The sequence below is a fragment of the Panthera pardus genome, unplaced genomic scaffold (genome assembly GCF_024362965.1).
Source record: "Panthera pardus isolate Hobbes unplaced genomic scaffold, ASM2436296v1 HiC_scaffold_17, whole genome shotgun sequence".
NCBI lineage: Eukaryota > Metazoa > Chordata > Mammalia > Carnivora > Felidae > Panthera > Panthera pardus.
In genome coordinates this window covers 133,309,154-133,335,749 of record NW_026526732.1, presented here as the reverse complement: position 1 = coordinate 133,335,749, position 26,596 = coordinate 133,309,154, and the positions used below count along the sequence as shown (strand labels likewise).

At 46.4% G+C, this 26,596-nt stretch overlaps 1 protein-coding gene across 1 annotated transcript; it reads left to right on the top strand.

Annotated features, from left to right (window-relative positions):
* Positions 1–67: 67 nt before the first annotated feature.
* FOXF2 (forkhead box F2) lies at positions 68–6,163 on the top strand. Its single transcript, XM_019419918.2, has 2 exons — positions 68–1,638; positions 5,235–6,163. The coding sequence occupies exons 1-2, from the start codon at positions 453–455 to the stop codon at positions 5,399–5,401; spliced, it is 1,353 nt and encodes a 450-aa protein (XP_019275463.2). The 5' UTR covers positions 68–452; the 3' UTR covers positions 5,402–6,163.
* Positions 6,164–26,596: the final 20,433 nt, after the last annotated feature.

Below are 26,596 nucleotides of genomic sequence, written 5' to 3'. Positions count from 1 at the left end.
GTGGGGGTGGAGGGACGGAGAGAGGGAGGGAGGGTGGCCGGGGGGAGGGCGCGGGAGGGAGGAAGTCTGAGAGACAGAGCGAGGAGCGCTCCTGAAGGGAGACGTCGGGCTCGTCCCCGGGGTCCCTGCCGCGGTCCCAGCTCGCGGGCGCAGCTGCCCTGCGCCGGGCCGCTTTGGTTCCTCGGGACCGGAGGCCGTTGCGCAAGACAAGGGCCCGAGGCTCCGGGGAGGGATGCGCCGGGCGTTGCCTCCGGCCCGCCGCCGCCGCCGCCGCCAGAAGCCCCAGCGGAGCTGAGGGAGGCAACGCCGAAGCTCTGGCTCGCAGTGGCCACCGCTGCAGCCCGAGCGGCGGTCTAGGGCGCTCGCCGGGCTTCTGGGCCGACCCCGTTCCGGCGCCTCCACTCCCGGCCCCGGGCCCGCCCCCGCGGCCCGGCCTGGCTCACGGGTCCCAGATGACCACCGAGGGCGGGCCGCCGCCGCCCCCGCCGCGCCCGCCGCCGGCCCCGCTCCGCCGCGCGTGCAGCCCGGCCCCCGGCGCGCTCCAGGCCGCCTTGATGAGCCCGCCGCCCGCCACCGCCGCCCTGGAGACCACCTCGTCGTCTTCGTCGTCGTCCTCCGCCTCCTGTGCCTCCTCCTCCTCCGCCTCCAACTCGGCCAGCGCCTCCTCGGCAGCCTGCAAGAGCGCGGGCGGCGGCGGCGGCGGCGGCGCGAGCGCGGGGAGCGGGGGCGCCAAGAAGGCGAGCTCGGGGCTGCGGCGGCCAGAGAAGCCTCCCTACTCGTACATCGCGCTCATCGTCATGGCCATACAGAGCTCGCCCAGCAAGCGCCTGACACTCAGCGAGATCTACCAGTTCCTGCAGGCGCGCTTTCCCTTCTTTCGCGGCGCCTACCAGGGCTGGAAGAACTCCGTGCGCCACAATCTCTCTCTCAACGAGTGTTTCATCAAGCTGCCCAAGGGCCTCGGGCGACCCGGCAAGGGTCACTACTGGACCATCGACCCAGCCAGTGAGTTCATGTTCGAGGAAGGCTCGTTCCGCCGCCGGCCGCGCGGCTTCAGGCGGAAATGCCAGGCGCTCAAGCCCATGTACCACCGCGTAGTGAGCGGCTTGGGCTTTGGGGCCTCACTGTTGCCGCAGGGCTTCGACTTCCAGGCGCCCCCATCGGCGCCGCTCGGTTGCCACGGGCAGGGTGGCTACGGCGGCCTCGACATGATGCCCGCGGGCTATGACGCAAGCACAGGCGCCCCGAGCCACGCGCACCCGCACCACCACCATCACCACCACGTCCCGCATATGTCGCCCAACCCGGGCTCCACCTACATGGCCAGTTGCCCTGTGCCCGCCGGGCCTGGGGGCGTCGGCGCGGCTGGGGGTGGCGGCGGAGGGGACTACGGCCCGGACAGCAGCAGCAGCCCAGTGCCCTCGTCCCCAGCAATGGCAAGCGCCATCGAGTGCCACTCTCCCTACACGAGCCCTGCGGCGCACTGGAGCTCGCCCGGCGCCTCGCCTTACCTCAAGCAGCCGCCCTCCCTGACTCCCAGCAGCAACCCCGCGGCCTCTGCAGGCCTGCATTCGAGCATGTCCTCCTACTCGCTGGAGCAGAGCTACCTGCACCAGAACGCCCGCGAGGACCTCTCAGGTAACGCAGTGAGCCGGTAGCGGCCCGCTGGAGGCGTCGCCTCTATCTAAGCTTTCGGGCTCCCAGGCTACTGCAACTTCCAGGGAGTCGCCGAAACCTAGGGGTCTGAAGGCACTGGGAGGAGCGGGTGCTGAGGGGAACGGGAACCTTATCCATCAGGGGGAGAGATTGAGGTCATACTGCCTTCTCTCATAGCTTTGGCCAAGAGCTGGGACTCCAGAATTTGCACTGCCAAGAGGATGGTGCAAAGTCGCCTGCCTCCCTAGCGTCTCTGGGTGACCCTATGGACTGCAGGTCTCAAGTCTCAGGACCGACTTAGCTTAGAGAGAAAGAATGTTCTTGGGGGAGCCTGGCCAAAGAGCTGTATCTGCTTCCCTTTGTGTGTGACTGTGTTTAGTTTGTTTTGCTGTGCTTTCCTCCCAAAGTAAACGTCAGAAAGGGAGATGTTCTGTATCTTGAGGGTGTGGGTGGGGAGGGGTTGCAACTGGGCAGGAGTCGAGAGGAGGGGAAATGAGGGAAGGGCAGAGAAGAAAGCGGGGGGGGGGGGGGGGGGGGGAGGGGGGGGAGGGCAGGATCTTTCACAGAAGGGAGGTGTTTCTAGTGGGGAGGGGCAACAGCCTGTTGAGGAGCCCCTTACCTCCCAACACAGAGCACCAACCTTGGTGAGGCCAGTCTTTCCTAGGTCAGAAGGATCTGAGGCCACATTGTGCCCCCCTCCCCAAGAAATATTTGCCTCTTGGACTTCACTTGTGTTGCTGGTGTAAATTATGTTGGTTGAAGATTATGAAAATTTATTGACTTGCCAAAGGCGATGAAAGGTAGGAGGGGGAGAGATGGGGTGGAGGAGGTAATTTGAATATTTAGCCATATTTACGGGGACAGTGGAGATAAACTCTCACATTAACTAACCCCTCTGAAGCATCCACAGCCTGCGGATTAAAATCAGGCTAATTTGCCCATCAAATGGTGCTCTAGCTCACACTTACCTTTCGCCCCATTTAAAAATATGTCACAGGATGATGCATACATATACATGTTTGTGAATCAGTGTACCACAAGAGCTTCAAGGGACACGGAAAGCCCAGAAATGGGCAAAAAGATGGTTCCCTGGACAGTGAAATTTCCCAAATAGGCCTTTTAAATGCGGGTCTCAGAGGTTAACTAAACAAAGACAGTCTCGGCAGGACCACACGGGAGAGGATTTTAGCCTGACTTAACCCACTGAGAGCAGAGTCTTGTTCAATTTTTATGGGAATTTCAACAAGTAACCAATACAGACGACCTTTCCCTCTCTCTCTTTTTTTAATCCCCTGGGACTGGCTGTCAATCACTGCTCACCCCAGGACGGCGCCCACTCCCCCACTCTCCTGCCCACTTCTCTCCCGCCCTGCCCGCTGCCCTCCTTGCTTTCCCTGTTCTCCCTCTCCACACAGGCTCTACTCACTTTAAACCCAGATTCTGAGGTTTCGCAGCTGCAGTGAGACTACACTAAAAATTAAAAACAAAAGAACTCAAAAGAAAGAGACTTAGGATTCTTCTTTGAGACCACCTTCGCCCCACCTAGTACATCGGGGCACACGCACAAGTCCCAGAAATTCGGGGATCCGGAAACAGGACACTTGGAGAACGAAAACGGCGAACCAAAGCACGCCGGCCTCCCGCAGCGACCTTCCCGGAGAGTCTTGCACGACCTTTGGGGGAGAGCTTAGGGATGCTGGGGAGGCCATGGATTGGGCCAAAGCCTACCGGGACGCTTTGCTCCTTCCCTTGTCTTCTGGGTCCGGTCCCTTTCTTCTGTCGCCCCCCCCCCCCCCGCCCTAGTTGGCAACCTCTAGTCGACAGGAGATAGGGGCTCAGCAGGAGCAGGCTGGGTTCGAGGACGCCTGGTTAGGAGTGCGCCGCCCGCGGGGCCGCGGGCCACCGAGAGACTAGGGCCTAGCGAGGAGCCGGGAGGCCCAGCAGGGCCGAGACTGTGGGCCAAGAAGATCTCCCCCAGCAGACGCACACGCGCGCGCGCGCGCACACGCACACACACACACACACACACACACACACACACGGCACACCCACCGGGGACCGCGGTCCCACTCCAGACAGGGAGGCCAAGGTCCGCGTGCTCAGGGAGGCCCCGCAGTCCTCGTTAAGTACTGTGAGCCTTTCAAGATGGAGCTAGGGCTTTTATCCCTCACTGATCACATCAAAGAGCTGACGACGGCCTTCGGTCTTAAGGTATGACTTTAGCTCTGGGTCCCGCTATTTTGAGATCATAGAAGTGGCACCGAGAAGTGCTGTAACGTGATGGGTGAAGGCACCTGTGTGTAGAGAACAACAAGCACACACCGGAGCGCAAGGACCTATTGCTGCTTTACGAGAGCAGTGCGGCGCGCCGTTGGCGACAATAGATGTTACCGGGCAACAAACGTAGCCCAAGTCAGGGACCACTTAGCCTGGTGGCTCCGTAAACCCTGGGATGCTGCCAGGCCAAGGCGGTGAGAGCAGGGCGCGAACGCTGCGGGCGGGCGAAAACGGTTTTAACGCACTTGAAAATCGAATCCGGCCCGGCACCAACGTGTGCTTTATGGTGCCATAAGGCACGGGTATCTAGGAAAGACGCGGGTTAAGTGGTCTAATCCAGCCCGGTGCGGAAACAGACCCGATCCGGGAGAAGTCTGGGCCCCGGCGCGCTGCGACACCGCGGGCCAGTGCGCCCCGGGGCCAGGAGGCGCCGAGAAAACAAAAGCAAAAGTCGGCAGTGGGTTGGCGCCCAACGGCCGGGCTCAGGGCCTCGGCAGAGGAGCGGCCCCAGTGGAGAGGACTGAGAGCCGTCTCGGTCCTCTGCCATCCCGGAACTCTGTCAGGGGCTGCCCGCGCTGCCGGACGTCTGGGTCTGCAGCTGAGCGCTTATGGAAGGACATTATCTGCTCCCTGGAGTCGGGCTTCTCTAGAGGAAGCCTGCGACTTTCAGGACCTACGATGACCTGCACTTTCCTTCCAGGCCCTTTGTCTTGCAAAGGGGTTGTTTTCTGTCACCTCCTTTTGGGACAAAGAATAATCCCTGCTGTGACCTGCTACTCTGACTGGGCCACTTAGTTGGGAAATAAGACAGGAGGCTTGAAACTAGAAGTGGGAGCGACAGTGGCGTTTCTGGGGCAGGGGACTTGGCCTCTGCAGCTGGGGCTTTGGCAGCAATGTCCAGGAGCCCTGCGTTTAAGGACCCCATCAGAGAGCCTGGGCCAAATGGTTCCCGTGTTGGTGCCCCCCCCCCCCCTGCGATTAAAGCTGTGGTGAGACTCCAGGAATAATAGGGGAATTCAGACACTCTACAACTCGGTTGAGAGGAAGACCGTGCTCTTTGCGGGTAACATCAAAACAAAACATAGTGATGGCAGAGTCCTCCTCGGACTCAGTTTGAAACTTTGAGAAACTTCTGGAGATTGGGTTTGCTCTACCAGTTTTGTTACAATAGACAAAAGGACACATCAACCCCTTTCTCACCCTGAATCAAAATAAGGCATGAGTTAAGTTAAAATTTAAAAAGTGATATGTCCCATCCTCAGACTGTTTGTGAAGAGTTTTTCTTTTCTTTCGTCTTTCAGTGGGACTGCCTCGATACCAGCATCACTCTACCCCAGTGTGCGACAGAAAAGATTTTGTCCTCAACTTTAATGGCATTTCTTCTTTCCATCCCTCTGCAAGCGGGCCATATTATCACCATCACCACCACCAGAGCGTCTGCCAGGATATTAAGCCCTGTGTCATGTGAATGGAGGGAAGGAGGCCATGCCAAGGCCGCTCTCGGCTCTCTTCCTCCACAGGGCAGAAGTAACTGAGGTGGACTCCCACAATATGCACGGCGCTAGCTGTAAGTAGCACACCAGTCACTTAGCCAGAATCCCCAGGCCAGCGCTGTTCACGGATACTTGTCTACCATTGGTAGAAGGACAGCCCCTGGTAAAGTAATGCCCCTCATATGAATATGTGCAGGCTCCCAGTGAGGGGGAGAGCCAACTGAGAACTCAACTTCTTAGCAGAGATGGTAAAAAGTTACCACATGAAAAACATAAACATGTAACTCTGGGATCTTCATTACCTTCTGTAATCAGGGTCTGAAAAACGCAAGTTGTGTGTGTGTGTTTTTCTTTGTCTATGAAAATTTTTGTGCTTTTCAAAAAGGCAGTGCTAAGCACAAGACTTCAAGAAAGCCTCATCTTGTTGCCTAGCCAAGTAAGAGAGTTCTGTTTCGCCAAACACTGTTTGGATACAGGTGCCAAAGAACATTATTAAGAAAGTATTTAGAAACAATGTGTCTAGTTTAAGAAAGTGGTTTTCAGTATTGTGACAATACAACGTTTTTTTACAAGGTTGTTTTCTACCACCATATTTTAAAGATATTTTTATGATTTTCGTGTATACTCACACTTTGCTTGTATTTTAAAAGAAGGATATATTTGCACTTATGTATACTTTTACAGTTTGCCAAACTATTTTGATGTAAAATTTTTTTCAATAAAATATATATAACAAATAGCTGTTTTAGGGATCTATTTCCTCCACTGGTGTCCTGGGATCACCAGGTTCTCTCCTCTGCCAGCCAGCAATGCAACTCTACACTGTGGGTTTTTTTTTTTTTTCCAAGTTGTATAATTGACGTGGTGTGGGGTCTGTGCCTTGAGTAACACAGGCCAGGTTCTGATTGTGGGTCTTCTCAGGAGAGAAAGAGAAGAAGGAACTTCTTCTGTTCTTTCTTTCCTTCACCCTAGCTCTTTCTGGCTAAACAAAAACCAGAAGGTAAAAGGAACTTAAGAGAAAACCAGGCAAGATAATGAAAAGCAAGAGTCTGATTTGAGGAAACCAAGTTTCATGCCCCTTTTGTTCTCTTTCCTGTGGCCAAGGAGAGTTTTGCCTTTTGCTCTTTGCTCTTCCCCACCAGCAGGCAGTGATGGGGCAGAGTGGAAAGTCACCATCTAGGGCTGGGCTGAGCCTGGGCTCCTGTGAGCTCAGTGGAGGCAAGAAAGGAGTGGTATCCAAAGAATAGGACCAGCTTCCCCTTTTCAAGTCACAGTTTTGTTGATTACATTTTATTGTGGGTGGTGGTCAGATCCTAAAGTATCCAGAGGCAGATGGCTGTGGAGAGGTAATGGGCGTTCTGTGAGTATTCGATCTTTTAATTTCTTTGGAGAGTAACAGAAGCAGGTACTCATCCTCAAAAAAAGGTGTTCTGTGACTGCTGTCTGTCCCCACTCCCAATTCAGAGCCTGGCCAACCCTGCTTACCAGAAGCACTCTCAACCCCCACACATCTCTCCCCTTCCTCCCTTGTCCCCTATGCTCCCCCCTTTCTTTTAACAAGGGATCTCCTTCAGGGATTCCTTCAGAGCCCCTTTCCCTTGCTCCATGTCCCAAGGTTCCCCAACCATGAATGCTAAAGGCAGGGCTGGTAAATCTCTGGATTAAAAAGAGAGAAAATAGGCCAACTAGGCAGCAGGACTTGCTTCTTGTCAGCCCATCCTCCTCTGACCAGTCCTTCAAAGTCATGGGCAGTTTCAGTAACAGTCAATCTGAGCCGTATCAGAGAGGTTCTCAACCCATGATCAAGCTGCGGATTTTCCTTCCCAACTTGGGTCTGGTGTTTTGCTCTTAGTTTTGTTTTTGCTTTTGCTTTCGAAAACTCACCTTTGTTTCTCATGCCCTAAAAGGTCTTTCTCCCAGTCACCAGGCACTTAATACTACTCAGTAGATATCTCACACAGAAGGTTTTTGTATTCCAAGCAAATTTAAGTCCAAAGACAGTCTCATTAGTAAAACATCTTGTTTTCAAAAGTCTTAACCGTCTTCCTAATCCTTAGGTTTCCTTTCTATATTTTCCAAAATTAATCAGTGATTTAAACATGTCTTTTGTGTCTCCATTATCATATTTGCAGTTAAATAGGGCTTTTTTTCCCTTTTTATACTGAACTACACAAGGGCCTGCTATAAATTATGAAGTCAGTTTCAGAGTTTGCTCCGACCACAGTGCTGTGTTTACATTCCTTCCAAGGCAGCCGGCATGGTCGTAATTTATATCCTAAACACTTGAACGTAACTTGTTTATACAGAGAATGACAAGACCTCAAAGACAAAAACGCTGAGTCTCTCCGGGGTGACTGCTTTGGAAAGGCTAGCGCGCCCCCTAGTGGCACAAGGAGACCCAGGCACGCAATTATTCATGGTTGTTTCAAGCTGTGGAAGAACTTGACCCATTTTGTGCTTTTCCACATCCCTATAGTGTGGAGATGTTGCTCCTATTTACAGATGTGTACTAGGTCATGGCTAGCAGGGTTACACTTCCGTTTTCTGATTTCGGTTCATTTCGCTTTTTTTTTTTTTTTTTAAGTAAGCTCTACACCTAATGTGGGGCTTGAACTCATGACCCTGAGATCAAGAGTTGCATGCTGTATCCACTGAGCTAGCCAGCCTGCCCTCATTTCACTTCTTTTAAACCCGACATCACATGTAAAAACCTGGAATCAATGTTGCAAACACAGGCACAATGGCAATCTTCACTTGGAGGGGTTGATAGACACAGACTGCTGGGCCCACCCCCCAGGTTCTGACTCAGTCTGTCTGGGGAGGGGCTCAAAAGTTTATACTCCTAATAAGTTCCCAGGTGATACTGATGATGTTGGTCTAGAGACCACACTTAGAAAACCACAGGTCTAGGAAGGTAGTCTCACTTACAGATATTTTATAGGTTCAGATGGGTAGGTATTGAAGCTAGTCCATTAATTGTTAAGCAAAGATCTAAAAGGATTTTTTAAAAATAGTTTGTACACCCAAATACCTCTGTGATTGATTACTGGGGAAGTGCAAAGCCTAATTTTGAAAATAGAAACCTGCCCATTTTTATCCAAAGCACTGAGGCCTCTTATTATATTCTAGTAAACTTTGCAGAGAAAAGTCAGGTGGAAACACTAAAGTCTACCTGCTTCAGTAGAGCAGTAAGTTTAGGTACTTACACACACCAGGATGTTGAAATTCTCCAAATGGAAGGAGGTGGTGATTGGAGCAAGTAGGAAAGGAAATCCTTTATTAGTTATAAAATCTTTTAAGGAACACAGAAAAGGCAAAGAAAGGAAGCTGTGATTTCCATATATAGAAGTAGTGATTCCTAGATACAGATGGGTCAGGCAGAACCATAGGTGGGCAGAGAGAAGAGAGAGACAGAAGGAGAGAGACAGACAGATGGAGGGAGAGGGAGGGAGAAAATAGGGGGGTAAGAAATGGGGTGGGGGAAGAAGGACAGAGAAGGGGGAAAGAACGAGAGGGAGGGATAGAGGAAGGGAAGGAGATAGACAGAAAAGAGAGAGAGAGAGATCTGGAAAGGAGGAGTCTCTGAAAAATATTTCATGAATCCCTGTCCCAAAGCTAGCAAAGCAGCTTTGAAGCTAGACTGCCATCCTCAGAGGCAACTATTATCTCTCCAAGTGTGCAATGCCAAGACATTGACTGAAAGGCCCATGTACTTGTTTTGCTTGGCTTCTGCCTGGATTCTGAGGAAGTAAGTGAATTCTCTAGTTGTGCACGCTCAAGTTTTCTGAACTGCTGCAGCAACTTCTAGAGAATTTAGGGTAATAATCTTGATTTACATTTTAGAAAGTAGAAATCTGATTTCAGGGAAAATTTTTCAGGTGCATAGTATATATATGCCACTGTATGGAATTAAATGGAATCAGCACCTCCTTCCTAAAGGAAAAACTGTCTTCTGGATTCATATATACCTAATTACTGTTCATAATGGGGATTAATTCAAAACAGGCACCAACTTATTTAGAATGGAAATATATTTTAATATATTTTATCAGAACGGAAATATATTTTACCAAACCTGCCTCTATGAAACACTATCTGAGCAAGGAAAAACACCACAGATGTAGACATTGGGCCAGAAAGGGCCACGGCACATGGGTGTCAAGATCATTTGGGAAAAAATGAAAGTCCTGGAAGTGCTTTTGGAGTTCAGGGTGCCCTGAGTCCACAGAAATCCAACTGATAAATATTCAGTTCTCCAGTTCCTGGGGGACTTGTCCAGCCCAGTGTCGATTCACCAGTCCACTTGGCATAGTGTGTGCAGGAAAGAGAGAGAGAAGGTCTGAGAGCAGTGTGGAGGCTATGTCCTCAACAACATCCCCCCCATCCCCCAAATAGAACACATCTTATTTTCCCAGCTTGCGAGTTGCTGTCTTACAGATAGAAAGAGACCCAGGGAGCCTCGGCCAGAGCCAGTCGGTGGCTTGGGCCCCCAGACTGTACCATGCCACCTCCAAGAACTGGCAGAGCACCTCCAGCATCACAAACTGCTTTGAATTAGATAAGGTTTGGCCCCAGAGTGTGGGTAGAGGAAAACCTCCTCCCCCTCCCTCTCCTGGTGATCACTGGGGTTGCTTTTCATGTGTCACTACCTGAACGCAATCCCTCATCTACAGGGAAAATAATTAATCCCCCATCACTGGATGCTCTGGCTGTTGTCATTTGGACTTTATCTAGGACATTTCATTCCCATTTCCTAAGCACTTCTCCACGGTGCCCCTCTCATGGCCCATGAGGCTGTCTTTGTCATCTTTGCTTTGTTTTTTATTATTGAGGAGATGGAGGCAAGGCCCAGGAACAGCATCTGGCAGTGGGTAATGAGGCAGCTGGTGTGCATCCCCTTCTCTGGGGGGCAATTCAGTGTGCAGAGCCTCATGCTCTGCTCTATCTACATGAACTCATGTCATCCAGGCTCCCCTTAATCTGTTCACCTCAGCACTAAGCAGACTGAGGCATCAGTAAATCATGAGTGGATGAGCCACAGGATGATGTACGCCAATGGCTAGTCTTCAAGATGAAGGAGAGAAGCTGCTATTAGGAAAGAATCACTTTAATGGATTGAAACACTAGTTACTAGGTAACTAGGCCAGTACTTAGTGTCTGAATAGGGATTCCCAAGATATCAAATCAGCTGACATGCTCCCATGTTGGGAGTTCAGCAATTACTTGAGGAAGCATTTGTACACTCCACAGTGGGTCACAGCCCAAGTGCCTGGTAGAGGGACACAGAGAGCTTTGAAAACCACTCATGGCCATTCCATCACCCACCCAGCCAGCTGAGTTGGCTCCTAGGGAGGGGGACCTGAGCCGCAGTGTTCTTAAAATTTCCCCATGGTGCTTTTACTCTTCTGGCCAAGATTGACAACCACAATTGAAGATTACCTTGTTTACATATTACAGAAATCCTTTGCGGAAGGTGTTATCAACACAATCTTGTTGGTTTGCAGATGAGAAAAGGCCAGCCCAGCCATTTAGCTGGTGTCTACACTGGCTCCTCTGTCTATAAAGCGTGTGTCCTACAGCTTTGGCAAATCAGATGCCCCAACTTGTCCCACACAGTCACATAGAATCTCTGGGTGGGACTGAAGTGTCAGGAGCCTTGAAAACTCCCCAGGTGAAGCCCTACTCTATCTTCCTGCACACTGGGCTGAATGGCAGGTCTGGCCTCAGACTCTTCCTTTGTGTTCAGGGAAGACCTACAGGGAAGGAAAGCACAGGCCAGCACAGCCATGAGGTGTAACTTCACAGTAATCACTTACTAAGGTTCTTTTCCAGAAGAAAAGTTGAGTTGGGGGAAGGCAATGAGTTGGGAAGGAGACACGTGAAAGGACAAGCAAGGAATGTTAGAGCCCTCACCCCTCTCTCAGGGATACTGGAACTGGCCAACTGGGGCTGTGCAGAATCACAGCATCACTCAGCATGTCACTGCAATTAGGACATCTAGGTGATAAAACAGGGTTTCACCTGCTCAGGGCTTCCTACAGGGCAGTTGTCAATATTGTAATTGGATGGTGATAGTGAAGGTAATGATGTGCAGTCCCTAGCCCCTGTGCACTAAGACTAGTAGTCCAGCCATAGTGTCAGATAGGAGATACCCCTCTCTGTGACTGGGGACAAGGTCAAGTGCATCAGAGCCATTGCTTAAAGAAAACACACATGGGCAGACATGCACACAAACACAGGGGACACAGACACACAGACACATGAACACAGACACACAATCTTCTATTCAGTTGTGATTTAACTCCAAGTAAGGAAAGGTTGACATTTTATCACACCTGCCATCTTTCCAAGTCTCCGAGTTGACTACAACTATGTAATATTCACCTTCTGAGGTTTCTTTTTGCTAATGTCAGGACTTTCTCCTCCTTTAATTCCAGAAGTGTAAAGAACAGGCTATGTTAAATTAAATGGTGACTTTTGTTTTCAAAGACCAAACTGAGCCTCACCCCAGTCATAAACAAGGTTCGAACCAGGCATAGTACAATGTTGTCCAAGGAGCAGCAGCTTCCCGGAGCAGCAGCACAACAACATATAGTTATTTATGGCATGGTGCTTGAAGGGTGCTTTAGTTTTTCCTCCAAGTGGTGAGGTCCCAGTGGGCTCTGATTCTGTCAGCCTCTGAACACTGGATGTATCCTTACAATGATAAGAACTGGTGTGGTGAGCAAGAGAGATACCCTCTTCCTTTTGGATGGTACCTTCTTTACAGGCAAGTCTCAAGTCTCCAGAGGAACCAGACAGGTGACCAGCAGGAAGTCCTCAACTAGATGTGAATCAATCAATGAATGTCTGAGCCAGGAACACATGAAAGACGGCACACCAGCTTTGGGTCTTCACTAGCAGAGATATAGACAAATGAATGCCCATGAACAGTCCACTCCAAGCTGTAGGGGCAAAACCCTGTTCTTTATCATGACCTGAAAACATCTCCCACAGAGAGTACATACACTAAAGAAAATGTCTTTCCAAACAGCATACCCTGTTCACTGAGCATAGGGGTATATGAAGAGCAGAGATGTCAGCGGCAGGCAGAGCTGAGTTCTCCAAAATCTTAACCCTGCCACTTACTGTATTACTTCAGTTTGTGGTGGCTCAGTTTCCTAAACTGGGCAAGGTGGGTACTGATACCAACCTTAAATATTGATGGGATGATTAAAAGGCTACAAAGCAGTTAGTTCCTGGCATAATGTAGGTGGTGAAGATATAGTTCCTCAGTCAGCAGGGCATGGGAAAGCTGCAAAAGGCCTGATGTCACTTTATGTATAAACCGTGTCCCAACTAAGTCCTAAATGGAGAAGAAATGTTGCTGTTATCAGTGTATGCAGACGGAGGAATTGAGCACAGGACAGTTTTAAGTATTATAAGTATAATTTTACTAAGGCTACCATAACAAAATACCAAAAATTGGGTGAATTAAGAAATAGGAGGTCGTTGTTTCTTTCTCTCAGTCTCAGAAGCCAAAAGTCCAAAATCAAGGTGTGAGCAGGGTTGGGTTCTTCTGAAGCCTCTCTCCTTGGCTTGTAGATGACCATCTCTGCCCTGTGTCTTCATGTCATCTTCCTTGTGTGTCTGTCTCTGTACCCAAAACTCCCTTTTATAAGTACACCAGTCATTTTGGATTGGCACCCACCCTAATGACCTCACTTTAACTTGACTACCTCTGTAAAGACCCTATCTCCAAATAAGGTCACTAGGAGTTAGGACTCTAACATGTCTTTTTTTGGGGAACACAATTTTCAGCCCATAATAAATATAAACCAAGCTCACAGCTGAACACAAATACACTTGACTTATTAAGGTTCCAAAACCAGGGCCTTCTCCACTGCCCAAGACAACTTAGAATAAGCAAGCTCTCTGAAGAATGCTCATGATAGCTGGGCCACTGAAGCAGGCCTTCTCTCCATCTACTGCCTTGAGTGTTGAGTGGCCCGGAAGCTAGATTTTGTTTCCTTCAGCTAGAAAATACTCGATAGCCAGCATGTAAGAGAGCCTTAGCCCCTGGCTAGTCTGCATTTTCTTGGGCAAAGCCTCCAAAGTGCTCAGAAATGGGCCCTACAAAGATCATACCTCCCAAAAGAGAAAGAAGATCAGGAAAAAAGATTTTTTCCCTTTTTTAACTGGAGAAGAGGTAGTATTATGAACACAGTATTATGATCATTCAGTGTTAGGAGAAGCAGCTCTGCTGGGTTACTGGATACTCAGATTCTCTGCTGACCAGCATGTATAATCTATCAATCTTTAAAGTAGTCTTACAGGGTTTGCATTACTAAACCCATTTCCTAGATGAGCAAACTCATTCACCAGCACAGAGCTAGTAACTAGGAGGGCTGAAACCCCAACTGAACCCATCTGCCTGCACACATCTGAATTGGGCATTAGGGAAAGGAAGGAATTACAGCTGCAGTTGAGGAGGCTTTGCTTAAGGAAAGGCATGTCCAGTATTCCAGGGTGTCCACAATGCCGACCATAGCAATGCATGAGATGTCAGGGTATTTGTCCAAGAAGCTCATAAGTTGCACAAGGCACAGCCCACACTATAGCAGACATCCCCATCCTCATCCCACATGAAGGAACAGACCCCTGATGAGGCCAGGCAAAGGCAGTGGGGCTTCCAGGACTCCTACCCTTTTTCCTAAGGGCCCAGGTGAGAACCATCTGCACAGCCCCCATACCTCACACCATTGGTGGTTGCATGGTTCTCTGGGATCCCACAGTGAGCAGCCTGATCTGCCCTCAGACCAACTTCCCACCCTGGGTATAAGCTGGTTCTGCCCAAGAAAAAGCAGCACTCTTAGTCCTGTTAAGAGGTGAGTTGGAAGGTGTGTGCCAGTCTGAAAAGGGACTTCAGGAAAGCATGGAGAAGAGGAAAGCCAGCTCTCAACATCTAGGATGACTCTGATCCAGACTGACTCTGACATAAGGATCCAAACTCTATTCCCACGAGATCATTGCCACCAACCTGTCCTCCAGTGAACTAAAAGTCCCCTGCAGGCTTGGGGGACACAAGATCTGTCCTCAGGGGGAGCCTGGGGAGCAGGAGGGAAGCTCAGCACTTGCTGGGATTGCAGTTTCCCCATCCTCCCCTCTCCTGATGGCTCTTTGTTTCTCAGACCATAGCGGAGGCTGAGTCACTGAGGGATTTTAATTTGGAAAACAAGATTACAAAAGAAAGAAAGAAACCATGATTCTATTAACAATTATATGCAGAACAAGACCAAAGTTACAACTTTCATTTTTTTCCCTCCAAATTTGGTGCTGACTTTAGATGAGGCTTTCCAGAATTTCAAAGCAGGCTCTATTCTCATGGAACAAGAGTCAACTACAAGAGAAACAGAAGGTTTGGTTCTAGGACTTTTATTTCCTTTAACATCAAGGCCCTGATGAAAATGTGAAACCTGATTTAACTGTTGGGGACAGGAGAGAGCTTGAAGACGCTTTTTAGAAGGAACCAGGGCACAGGGATATTGTAAGAAAAAGGTATAGAAAGCCTGAAAGCAAATGTAGGGAGAAAAGAACTGATAGGCATGTTCAAATTCTCAAGGCCACCCCAGCTTGTTATTTTGGACCCTGGAGGAAGGGTGGGAGATTGGGACCTTCATCCAACTGACTTGAAGACCACCCTGCATTCTTGCCTTTGCAGTTTTTAAAAGCAGCCCCTGCATCTCAGGGCAGAAGCCCAGCGCGGGGTGGGCGGCAAGCTTTGTTGTCCTGTCTTCCTGCCAGTCCTCTTCCTAGCCGAGCCCCAGAGCTGCCTCTGTCACTGCCTTGTTTGATATTTTCAAATCCGGCCTGAGGCAGATGATGGGGCCACAGGAGGAGAATCCTTCAGGGTGTCTTGTTTGGTTTGGAAATATTTAAATGTCTGCTGCATTTCCTCGGAGAGGGGAAACGTCAGGGCCTGTGGGAGAGCCCTGCACTCTGGCCGCAGCCCTGCAGGGACCCCAGCTCCTCTGCCCCTGACCTGGGACTGAATCCCGGGGGCCCCCTCCCTCCACTCCCATTCGGAGCACCATGAGAAACTCAAGACAGTCCAGACATTCCCCACAACCTGTTTACAGTCAAGTGACTCAGTCCGTCACTCTTCTAAAGCCAATGTAGCAATTGTCCATGATTACAGAAACGTTCTCGGCTCCTGGAAAAATCGCCAACACATTATTAACCTCCGCAATGAGACACATGTTTTCCATAGATTTAACTGCTAGTGGCCACCACAGACGAACATAGCCTTTTAGAATGAAAAGCGTGTAATTAAGACATAATCTATTCTGCTTTGTAATATATGAAGCAGTAAATGGCTACAAAGATTGATTGAATTCTTCAGCTTCCCTTTGGCACGTAAGCACCTTCAAAGCTCTTGGCACCCTGTGTGCTCTAAAGGCAGCAGTGATTGTCACTACTTCACAGCCTATGGGGAGTGTGGACTTAACAGCAAAATGCCTGCCTCTTACTAGGATTCTGGGACCATAATAGTGCTCGATCTGTGATTTACACTAACGCCCATCTTTGGAACACAGCTAGATTGACAGAAGAACGTGGGAAAGCAGGATATGATACTGATTAACTGATATGGAGTGGGCTTTGCTCAGTCAAAATATTGATGGAGGCAAGGACTTGTGGTAAAAGGAGATTTGATTGTATAAACACACAGCTCACCATTGAAGCTTCCTGCACCAGGCGCATTGCCTGCCTTTCAGGGATAAAAAGCACAGCATGGTTTTTTTCATGTTGTCAGGAGTTTTCTGAGGTCTGTCTTTGACAGGTTAAAAAACTGAACACTTTTTACTTTGTACCACTCCACATGAGGGAAAATCCAATCACTTTATGTTGCTCTGTGCAGAGTCAACATGGCCTGAGGCTGATCGTCCAAGTATATGGATCTGCCCCTCATGGGCAATTTAGAGTCTGCACGCAGGTTCTTGTCAGAGAATCAAACCTTAATCTCTGCTGTTCAAGTCTTATCAAAAGCTAGTTTTTAAGAAATAACATTCATGAGAGATTACCCAAAGATATGCAGTCCATCTTTTCTACATTCCATCCTAAGTGCACCAGCCCAGCAGAGAACTGAGGATTTAGGAAAGAACTTCTGACTCACGTAGAGTTGCCCTTGTGAGTGGCACTTGGGTGTTAGGCTGAAGCCCACGATGAGGGACGTTAGAACAAACAGCTATTTCATTTTCTCTAATGTATTTACTGGGAAAGTTGTTAAGGGCACTTTCTGTTCCTTCTGGGCATCCTGTAAACACCCATTTGCTTCTAATCTATGAACTTCAAATCACATAAGTGATCACATCTCATTCTTAGCTCTGGTCACAGAAAACTTTCTGAACTCGACCCCCACTCTCTCACCACCCCCCCCTCTCCCGCCAATGACTCTAGAACTCTCCTTGGTATGCCTCTTTCATGCTGGCCCTACGTGCCTTCCCTCGCCCCCGACTTCCTCTCTTCTGTTAAATATATCTCTGCAAGCCGCCTAAACCTTTCTCTCTTTTTCTCCCTCCGTATCTTGGAATGCATTTGCTTCACTTTTTAGTGTTTTTATTTGTTATTTTATGTTCTAAATTTTATTTTATTCTTTAATGACCAAACGCACATCATAGACATTCAATAGGCCACTAGCTAGAAACAGAAAACTAAACCTCCCTCTTTTCACTGCCCCTGCATGGCAGAGGTCTTCCATCTCTGTGTGTCTCAGAGATAGTCTACACATATACAAGCATATATATGTGAATGAACTTAACGTCCTCATAATAATTTCAATATGTACTGAAACTAAGTAAGAATTTTTCCAACTTCCAGTTGGTTATTTCCTTTATATTCTTATGCACTTACTGATAAGACCTTAGAGGTCTTGCTGAAAAAAGCTGCGAATCTCCTTAAACACACACACATGCACTCACAAATCACTTTTTTAGTGTGTAGAAATGAGTAAAAGTTTTTCTGCCTGAACTGTTACCCAAGCAAGATTCAAAATCTAGAAAGAGAAGAGAGGAGCAGGAAGCCAAGGAATTCCAACCGCTGGTGTAACCTACTGCAGGTGAAGGCAGATCACAAAAGTGCTTCCACCTCTAAAAGTTTAGTGAGGTTTCCAGAACTAACAGAGGAAGTACAAGGACATTTGCAGCCTGCTGTGTCCCCTTGGGATGCTGGCTCCCATCCTCAGGGACCAGACCAGAATAGTGCAGCAATCTGTGTAGCCGCTTGTGTCCATGTGGTCCAAGGGGAATGCGCTATGGGAGGGAAACCTCAAGTCATCGGTTTTGGAACTTCAAACACGATCTTGTGGCTTTGGGTTTTCTTACAAGAATCAGAAAAGTAAATACACTTTGTTTATATGTAGATGCAGAAACCCTCAAACTGCATTATAAAATGGCAATCTCAGGAGGGTGTGGGGGGTGTAACAACAAGCCCCCTCTCTGTGCCCAGCAGCTGCTGGGAGGAGCTCTGAGTCATCACAGTTACCATTCAGGTGAGCCGGGACAACATTCCTCACTCTACCCTCTTAGAAAATAACAAACAAATCTACCCAGGACTGAGGAGAGAAAAGCTCTCCAGGGTGGACCAAGTAGCCAAGGTCCCAGGCAAGTTGACTGCCTCCAAGTGGAGACAAGATGCTGTTGTTCTAACTGTTGTGCTTTAGAGAAAACAGACGTTCCTGTGCAGTTGCTGACTGGGGTGTGTGTAAGGGGCAGTATGAAAAGAGCCAACCTGGGTGGCTCAGTTGGTTGAGTGACCAACTTTGGCTCAGGTCATGATCTCATGGTTCGTGAGTTTGAGCCCCACATAGGGCTCTCTGCTGTCAGCACAGAGCCCACTTTGGATCCCCTGTCCCCCGCTCTCTGCCCCTTCCCCACCCTTTCCTGCTCTCCTCTCAAAATAAATAAACTTAAAAAAAAGAGCCCAAGTACCTATAATATAGCAGTCAGTTTATATTTATTACCTCGTTTAGTCCCCAGTTAGCTTTATGAAACAGACCTCCTGTTATTTTAATAAAAGGACATGAGGTTAACACTGATGAAGTGACCCATCTGAGGTCATACAACAAGATATTAGAGGGACAGAAGAGGAAACCTGGCTCTGTGCTTTGGTTTTGAAAGTTGCCCATTGCCTTTTGGCATCCAGCAAAGGGACACACTTTTCCCAACTTAGAAGTCCCTTCTGAGATCTTTGAAGACAAAACTTTGAACCCTTCTGGCAAAATCCAAAGATTTCAGAAGGTCTACAGCAGTGGTACAATTTGGGGACCCAGGGGACAGTTGACCATCTTTGAAGATAGTTTTCATTGTCACAGTGCGGGGGAGGGTATTTGCTAATGTTGTCTAGTGAGTAGAGGCCAGGGATGCTTCAAAACATCCTGTGTACTCAGGACTTTACCACAACAAGGAATCGTTTGCCTCAACATATCATACAGATTGACAGAAGCTGAGAAACACTGGTCTATTGGTATAAAAAAGTCAATCAAACCTTAAAACTGATTCAACACTTTTTAAGAAGTGTTACAGATCTTTGTTGTTGTTGTTGTTGTTGTTGTTTATTTATTTATTTGGAGAGAGAAAGCGAGGTGCAGAGATTGGAAGAGAGAGAATACCAAACAGGGTCTGCGCTGTCAGTGCAGAGCCTCTGTGGGAGCTTAATCTCACGAACCATGAGATCATGACCTGAGCTGAAATCAAGGGTCAGAGGCTCAACCGACTGAGTGACCCAGGCACCCCGGAAGAGTTATAGATCTTTAAGGAGAGCATGCTTTTTTGAAGCCACATTGTATCCTCCTAATTAAATGTTCTGTGTGTTTGGGTTATTGATGTTAGTTCCTATCACTGAAGATCTCATTGCCCAAACAAGTGTCTTCTCAATAAAATTACCTAAAGAAACATTCCTTGTTTTGCTACAAATTTATACAATACATGAATGTGAGGCTTCACATGAATATGGATGCCAACAGGAAAGGATCCACGCTATATAGCAGGAGAAAGGATGGGATACTTCAGCAAAACCACAGGGCACTTTTTAAAAGTATAATTGACATGCAATTTTTTATTACTTTCAAGTGTACAACATAATGATTTTATATTTACATTACCTTATGAAATGATCACCATTATAAGTCTAGTTACCATCTGTCACTGTAAAAAAGTTTTACAGTATTATTGACTATATTCCCTATGCTATACTTTACATCCCCATATCTTTTATACATCCTCATATATTTTATAGCTGGAAGATTATATAGCTTAATCCCCTTCACTTATTTTGCCCATCTTCTACCCCCGACTCTAGCAACCACCACTTTGTTTTTTGTATTTGAGTCTGTTTCTGTTTGGGGATTTTTGTTCATTCATTTTGCTTTTTAGATTCCACATATAAGTGAAATCATATGGTATTTGTCTTTCTCTGTCAGACTTATTTCACCTTTATGCAAAATTTCATTATTTTTTATGGCTAAGTAATATTCCTCTGTGTGTGTGTGTATGTGTGTGCATGTGTTTAGCACATCTTCTTTATCCCTTAATCTATAGATGAACACTTAAGTTGCTTCCATATCTTGGCTATTGTAAATAATGCTGCAATGAACATAGAGGTGCATATGTCTTTTCAAATTAATGTTTTCACTTTCTTTGGATAAATACCCAGTAGTGGAATTTCTGGATCATATGGTAGTTCTATTTTTAATTTTTTAAGGAAACTCCATACCATTTTCCATAGTGGCTGCACCAGTTTACATTCCCACCAACAGTGTCTGAGGGTTCCCTTTTCACCACATCCTTACCAGCGTTTGTTATTTTTGTCTTTTTGATAATAGCCATTCTGACAGGTGTGAGGTGATATCTCATTATGGTTTTCATTTGGGCCTCTCTCATTTGAGTTTTTAAATAATGAGTCATATGAGTTTTCAACAGATTTTTAATGTTAATCCTTTATCAGATATATTATTTGCAAATATATTCTATCCTTCAGTAGGTTGCCTTTTTGTTTTCTTCATAATTTCCTTCATTGTTCAGAAGCTTTTTAGTCAGAGCACTTCTTGTGCATGAAGCATAGTGACTTTGAACATATAAAAACCTCAAATAATAGCAATTTTTAGGGACTCTTCATGAAATGATTCTCCCAGAGTTCCCTGAGTTTATCATGGATTTTAACATCATTTCGATGGCAGCTAGTTTATCGTCATTTCACATGATTTCACATCTATCTCAGACACAGATGCAGCTCTGGCAAAACAAACCCACAGAGGACTCGAACGGAGTCCAGCATAGTGACGGCTCATCCTCCCCCAGATGAAAAAGGAGATGTTTGTAACGTGGCTGCTTCCCCGCCTCTTCACTCCAGGGCATTCCTACATCTGGCAATACTAGAAACCACAAGTCAAACACAGAATAACTCAACTAGCTAACAAAGAGATGATCAAGAAAGCCTTTGGCAATCTAAATTGCTATCATTTCGTTTCTCTTCCTACTTTTCCGTTTTAAAGTTTTTACCAATTCTGGAAGCACCATTTGACTAAGAAGAATGTACACAGATTAATTCTTAAACCGATAACCTAAGTTCCTCAAAAGCTATTGTTTTTCATTCATTGCTGTAACAAAAAAATGAAACATTATTAACATTTGAAAAAAGAAAACAAATAATCTATAATCCCACATTTCCAGAAATGTAAACAATAGACACAGAGGGAGTGAGGAGGGCAGAAATGGATCCACAAACTGCAGCAGGCATGACCTTTGAAAAGCCATACTCAGCTGGAGCCATTTGTGGAGAGACAAGGTATGTTGGTTTTCCACAAACCCAGATTATTATGTAAAATATCTCAAATTTTAAATATTGACTCGTATGTTTTAAGCACTGTGCCAGTTAAGCAAAACACATCTGCAGGTTAAAATTCAAGTAACAGGTTACCAGTTTGAAACCTTTGGTACATAATTTTGCATCTAAACAAAAGGTGAACAGAAGAAACTCCATGTGAGTTTATATATTTTTGCAATTGTAATAATTAGAACACATTTGAAAGAATATTCTCCATAATATTTAAGGGACATAGGCCTCTGAACTTGAGAAAATATTGAAATATTAATGAAGCAAAAGAAGGATGTTGGTGAAAGTCCTTATTTTTATCAGTAAAACATGTCTTGGTCCACCACATTTGCACGCATATAAATTAGAACTCATCTTTACTGAGAGAAATCTACCAGTAATATAAGTGTGTATCAATTGAGGATGAAACTGGGCAGATTCTTGGACAAGCAATGAAGTCACTATAACACCCTAGGGCCAGGGTTCCTGGTGCCAACACATGTGGAAGGAATATTTCTGAAGGATTATTAAATTATTAAAAATATGTAATAGTTCGTTTTCAATGCTGAATCCAAATGAATTAATTTGTAGTCCACATCATAAGTGGATGTAACTGTGGAGTATTGCACACGCACTTCTGTAAAGAGATTTCCATCTTTACAGTAAGGGGAAAAAGATTGGCCACTTCAAGCACCCACAATAGAGGGTATCCACCATAACCTGGAAATATGAGTTTATTTATTCATAAGTTGAGTACACTCAAGTGCTAATGTTTATTTACTGATTACTCTTTCAGCATCCTAGACCCCGGGAATATAAAGATAAACAAAATTGTCGTAGTCCTTGCCCTCATAAAGCACATGGCCTGGTAGAGGAGACGTATAACAAATACAAGTATCTAAATGCCCATAGAATTGTAAAGAAGTAGTAATGCCCATGTGTTCTGCCTTGTGTAAGCAATCTGAAAATCAATGGGGGAAAAATGACAACCAACTATTGGGGCTGTGATTTGTACCTGATCCACAACCCAGAATTCTTGCTTGAAGCTATTAAAGGCATAACAGTTCTTTAGGGGGGAAACCTTGAAAGTATGAAGGTGAAAAGTGTTATTTGAATTACTTAGATGCTGTCATTAAAATTATACCATTATACCTTTGAAACAAGTAATTCACTACCATGTGAGACAGAACTAGGATACCCTAATCAGACGCTATCAGGGATGATTATTATTCATAGCAATAACTTGTACATTGAGGGTGAGGAGGCAGAGTCACTCTTGCTGCTGGCTCTGGTAAACCCAAATGTAGACTGGCATTTTACTGCTATTCCCTGAAGGAGACCATCCCCCACCCCTAGACTCACTCTAAGATGAGGAAACCTTGATCCACCCCCCAGACGATTTATTAAGTATTTGTTCTTCTGAGGCAATTTCCTCTTGAGCTTATGACCCACCATCACCAAAAATGATTTGCTATTGAAGACATACAGACAACCAACCCTTGACTATAAAACAGGAGTTTCACCAAATAAAGATTTATTTTTGTTTCCTGCTGTGCAGGCTTTGAGTAAGGATTGCCCATGAGGTGTTACAGAGTGTGAGACCAGCAAAGTGCCCTAAGGCTAACTCCAGGCGTGAGAAGGACTAAAATTCAAAGTTCTTTCTACAATTCCCTTCCATCTATTTTATGAATGGAGGTGAGAATCAGGCTGTGTGGTTTTCACAGGCAACAGTGAACTTAAATAAGAATCTAGCTATGCTTCCTCCCTCAGCTGTTTGATTGCCAATCACAATACGGTTCTAGCAAGGCGGCCAGAAAACATGCAAATTACCACTTTTTGGTGCTCCTTCTCAAGACCCACAGCCCAGCTGGTGGAATAAGAAGACTGAGTATAAAACACTGACAGTTGCCTTCAGTGATTCACATGCACATATCTACAGTGTGTAAGTTCTTTCCATGAAGCTGCATGGAAGCTGTGTTTGCAGTGGGAAAACCAAAGACTCGACTGTCCTTATTCCCTCATCAGTACAATGTTTGTAAAACATGCTTTGTGAAGATTAAATAAGATCATTCAAGTCAAATGTTTCAAATATATCCTGGCACATAGTAAATGCTAAATAAGTTTAGCAATGATTGTGGTTTCCTGCTCACCTTTCACTGGCCACTCATTTAACATTTCTGGGCCTCTCCTCCTCAAAAGCAGAAATTGGGCAAGGTGATATCTTGCCAAGTAAGATAGATATCTTGGGTAGATATCCACCCAAGGTGATATCTAAATTTCTTCCTGGCTTTAAAACTCAGTATCAGAGGGGCACCTGGGTGGCTCAGTTGGTTAAGCGTCCGACTTCGGCTCAGGTCATGATCTCGTGGTTTGTGAGCTCCAGCCCCGTGTAGGGCTCTGTGCTGACAGCTCAGAGCCTGGAGCCTGCTTCGGATCCTGTGTCTCCCTTTCTCTCTGCCCTTCCCCCACTCACACTGTCTCTCTCTTCTTCAAAAATAAATAAACATTAAAAAAATAAAAAAACCCTCAATATCAGATACTGAGAACAAACTGAGGGTTGATGGGGGGTGGGGGAGAGGGGAAAGTGGGTGATGGGCATTGAGGAGGGCACTTGTTGGGATGAGCCCTGGGTGTTGTATGGAAACTAATTTGGCAATAAGTTATATTTAAAAAAATAAAACTCAATATCAGAAAACAAGAGCCTATTTCAATGGCTTTAAGAACAGAAATTTCTTTAAATCCCAAGAAAGTATCTCAAGTTCCAGAATAAAATGGGGGAGTATGGCTCAAACAACCTCATGCAAATGCCAAGATTTGTTAAAATCCCAGGCTTATGTGGAGTCATAAAAGACCTTGGCCCATACCGGTGATAAAAAGTGTCTACCAGGCAAGAAAAAAATGAACAATTCACAAGTTGTCACATTTATATAGATAATAATTTTTGTCTCCATAGTAGCTACTATTCTCTAACATTTATATGTGCTAGATCCAATAGTAGGTGTTTCATATACATATTCATTCATCTTTCCATTGGTCCCATCAGGTAGATTTTATAGGTAAGGAAACAAGCTTCAGAATGGGCAAGTAACTTGCCTCAGGACACAGAGCTATTATCTCCATTCTCAGTGGTGCAGCCTGGAATTGCACCCAAGTCTATGAGACTTTGAAGCCCACTCTCTTTTCACCATGTTATAGTGCCTCACATATTTGTTGAATGTTTTTACAGGAGGAAATTTCATTAATGTGCATGAAACAACAATAATCCGGCCACTTTCATCAGTTGGCCTCAGGGAGTGCATGTGGGTGAGGGGATGCTCAGGAATGGCATGGCCTACACGTTCTCATTGGCCAGGTCAGAGAGGCAGCCAGGATCTGCAGGGACACGCAGTTTTGGGGGTTCATTGCCGTAAACAGGAAGGCCGTTGATGCTGACTATACAGTGAAGAAAAGCCACTCTCAAATTTCTACCCCATGTGGCTTCTCATGGTTGGAAAAAACCAAGCCTGCCAATATCATCCACCACCAAAGAGAAAGGAGCCCTGAGGCCTTGGAAGATGGACCACCCGTGAGAAGTCTAATCAGGATCAGGCTTCCCAGCACTGAGGAGGACGGGGTGCATCGCGATGAGAAAGTCACCACCGTGAAATGCCTTCCAAACCTCCCCTCTATGCAAAGCCCAAGTCAACCACTAGAGCAGGGAGAGGGCTGTCTGAAGGCATTCTACCCAGGTCTTACCTCGGCTACGCTCAGGAAACCTCATCCAAGGCACAAAGGATGGTGTCTTCACTCAAAATCCAGCTTTCCTTCTCAAACACTCAGCTTCCAGCTCTGCACCACCATTACTCATTCTCCCAGTCCAGAGTCATCATTTGGCTTTTCTAAAAACACCTAAATGATCATTACAGAGCGCCAAGTCTAGCTGATACTGCTTCCACCCAGGGGCAGATGTTAGCTGCTGGTTTTTATAGATGAGCTAAGTGAGGCTCAGAGAAGTTGATGATCTGTGCATGGCCACAGAGCAAGTCTGTGGTAGAATTAGGCTTCCAGGCCATGTCCTGCTGCTGTGTCATCAAGGGAGAACAGATACAAACACATGAAAAGCTAAATGATAAAAAAAAATTTTTTTTAAGAAAAAAAAAAGAAAATCCAAAAGCAAAGCTATGCTGGAGGCTTGACCTAGTGCTTCTCTGAAATGTCTGTAAGGCTAAGTAAGAATCCAGTACCAGATGGGATTTGGGGACTGGAGTTGCAGCAGGGCCATTTGAAGGGTTTGCTTTTCAGAAAAGGGATCGTCATCTTGTTCATTGTTCTTTCTTATCCCTGTCAGCCCTAAGGACAGCCTTCTAGGGCTTCTTCCAATATCACCTACCCTGTCTATTCCCCACAATGGTCTCTGATGTTCAAGGATCCAGCACCTCTGCCTTCTTTGGGGGCCTCCACAGTTTCACTCTCCATATCCTTGTGCTGTCTACATCATTATTGTCACTTCTCACTCTTTGCTCACCAGTCACCTCTCTTTCCTCATGTTCATCTCTACCTCCATCCTTGCATGGATAGTTCCTCTTGGATATTTCCTTCACCAGACCCAAGTGTCCATGTGGCAGTTAAGTTTCATTTTCTATGTGTCGTGCATCACACAGGTTAGCATGTGAATGCTCCCTATTTATTTCTCCCATGTCACTTTGGTCTCAGCTAGCCTGGTTAGCAAGTTGATTGCAGAGAACATATCTTACATTTTAAAGATGCTCCCCTACAGCACTAGGTGCCTAGTAACTACTCAGGCCATTATGTCAAACTGCTTTAAGCCAATTTCTACCAAATTCTCTCCCCACACAACACTTATGAGCAAGTCTCTTTGAATTTGCTATAAGCTTGGTGAGGTTCCCACTGTCTTCCCTTTAGGACACTGAGTAAACACTCTATATGGAAGGTGTACTTTGAGACCAAGATGACAGCACCCTGACTGCAGGTCAGCCCACTTTCTGGTGTGATCAAGAAACAGAACCCTCCATAAGTGTGGGGGCATGGGGACACAGAGCCACCCAGAGGCTACAACAAAGGTGCTCCCTCGAAGTGTCAACCTCTGGGTTCACCTTATACTCATAGTCCTTTGCTTCATGTCTTATAGTTCTTCCAGTTAACACATATCTTGATCACCACTCATTTACCCAGGATTATTAATTTTAACTTATTTTTTCTAAATAATAAGCTCTTGAGTACAGATTCAAATGTTATCATTTGAAGGGCTTGCCTGCTTCTAGAGTAAGGGTTGGCAAACTTTTTCTGTAAAAGGCCCAATAGTAAGTATTTCAGCTTTGCAAGAC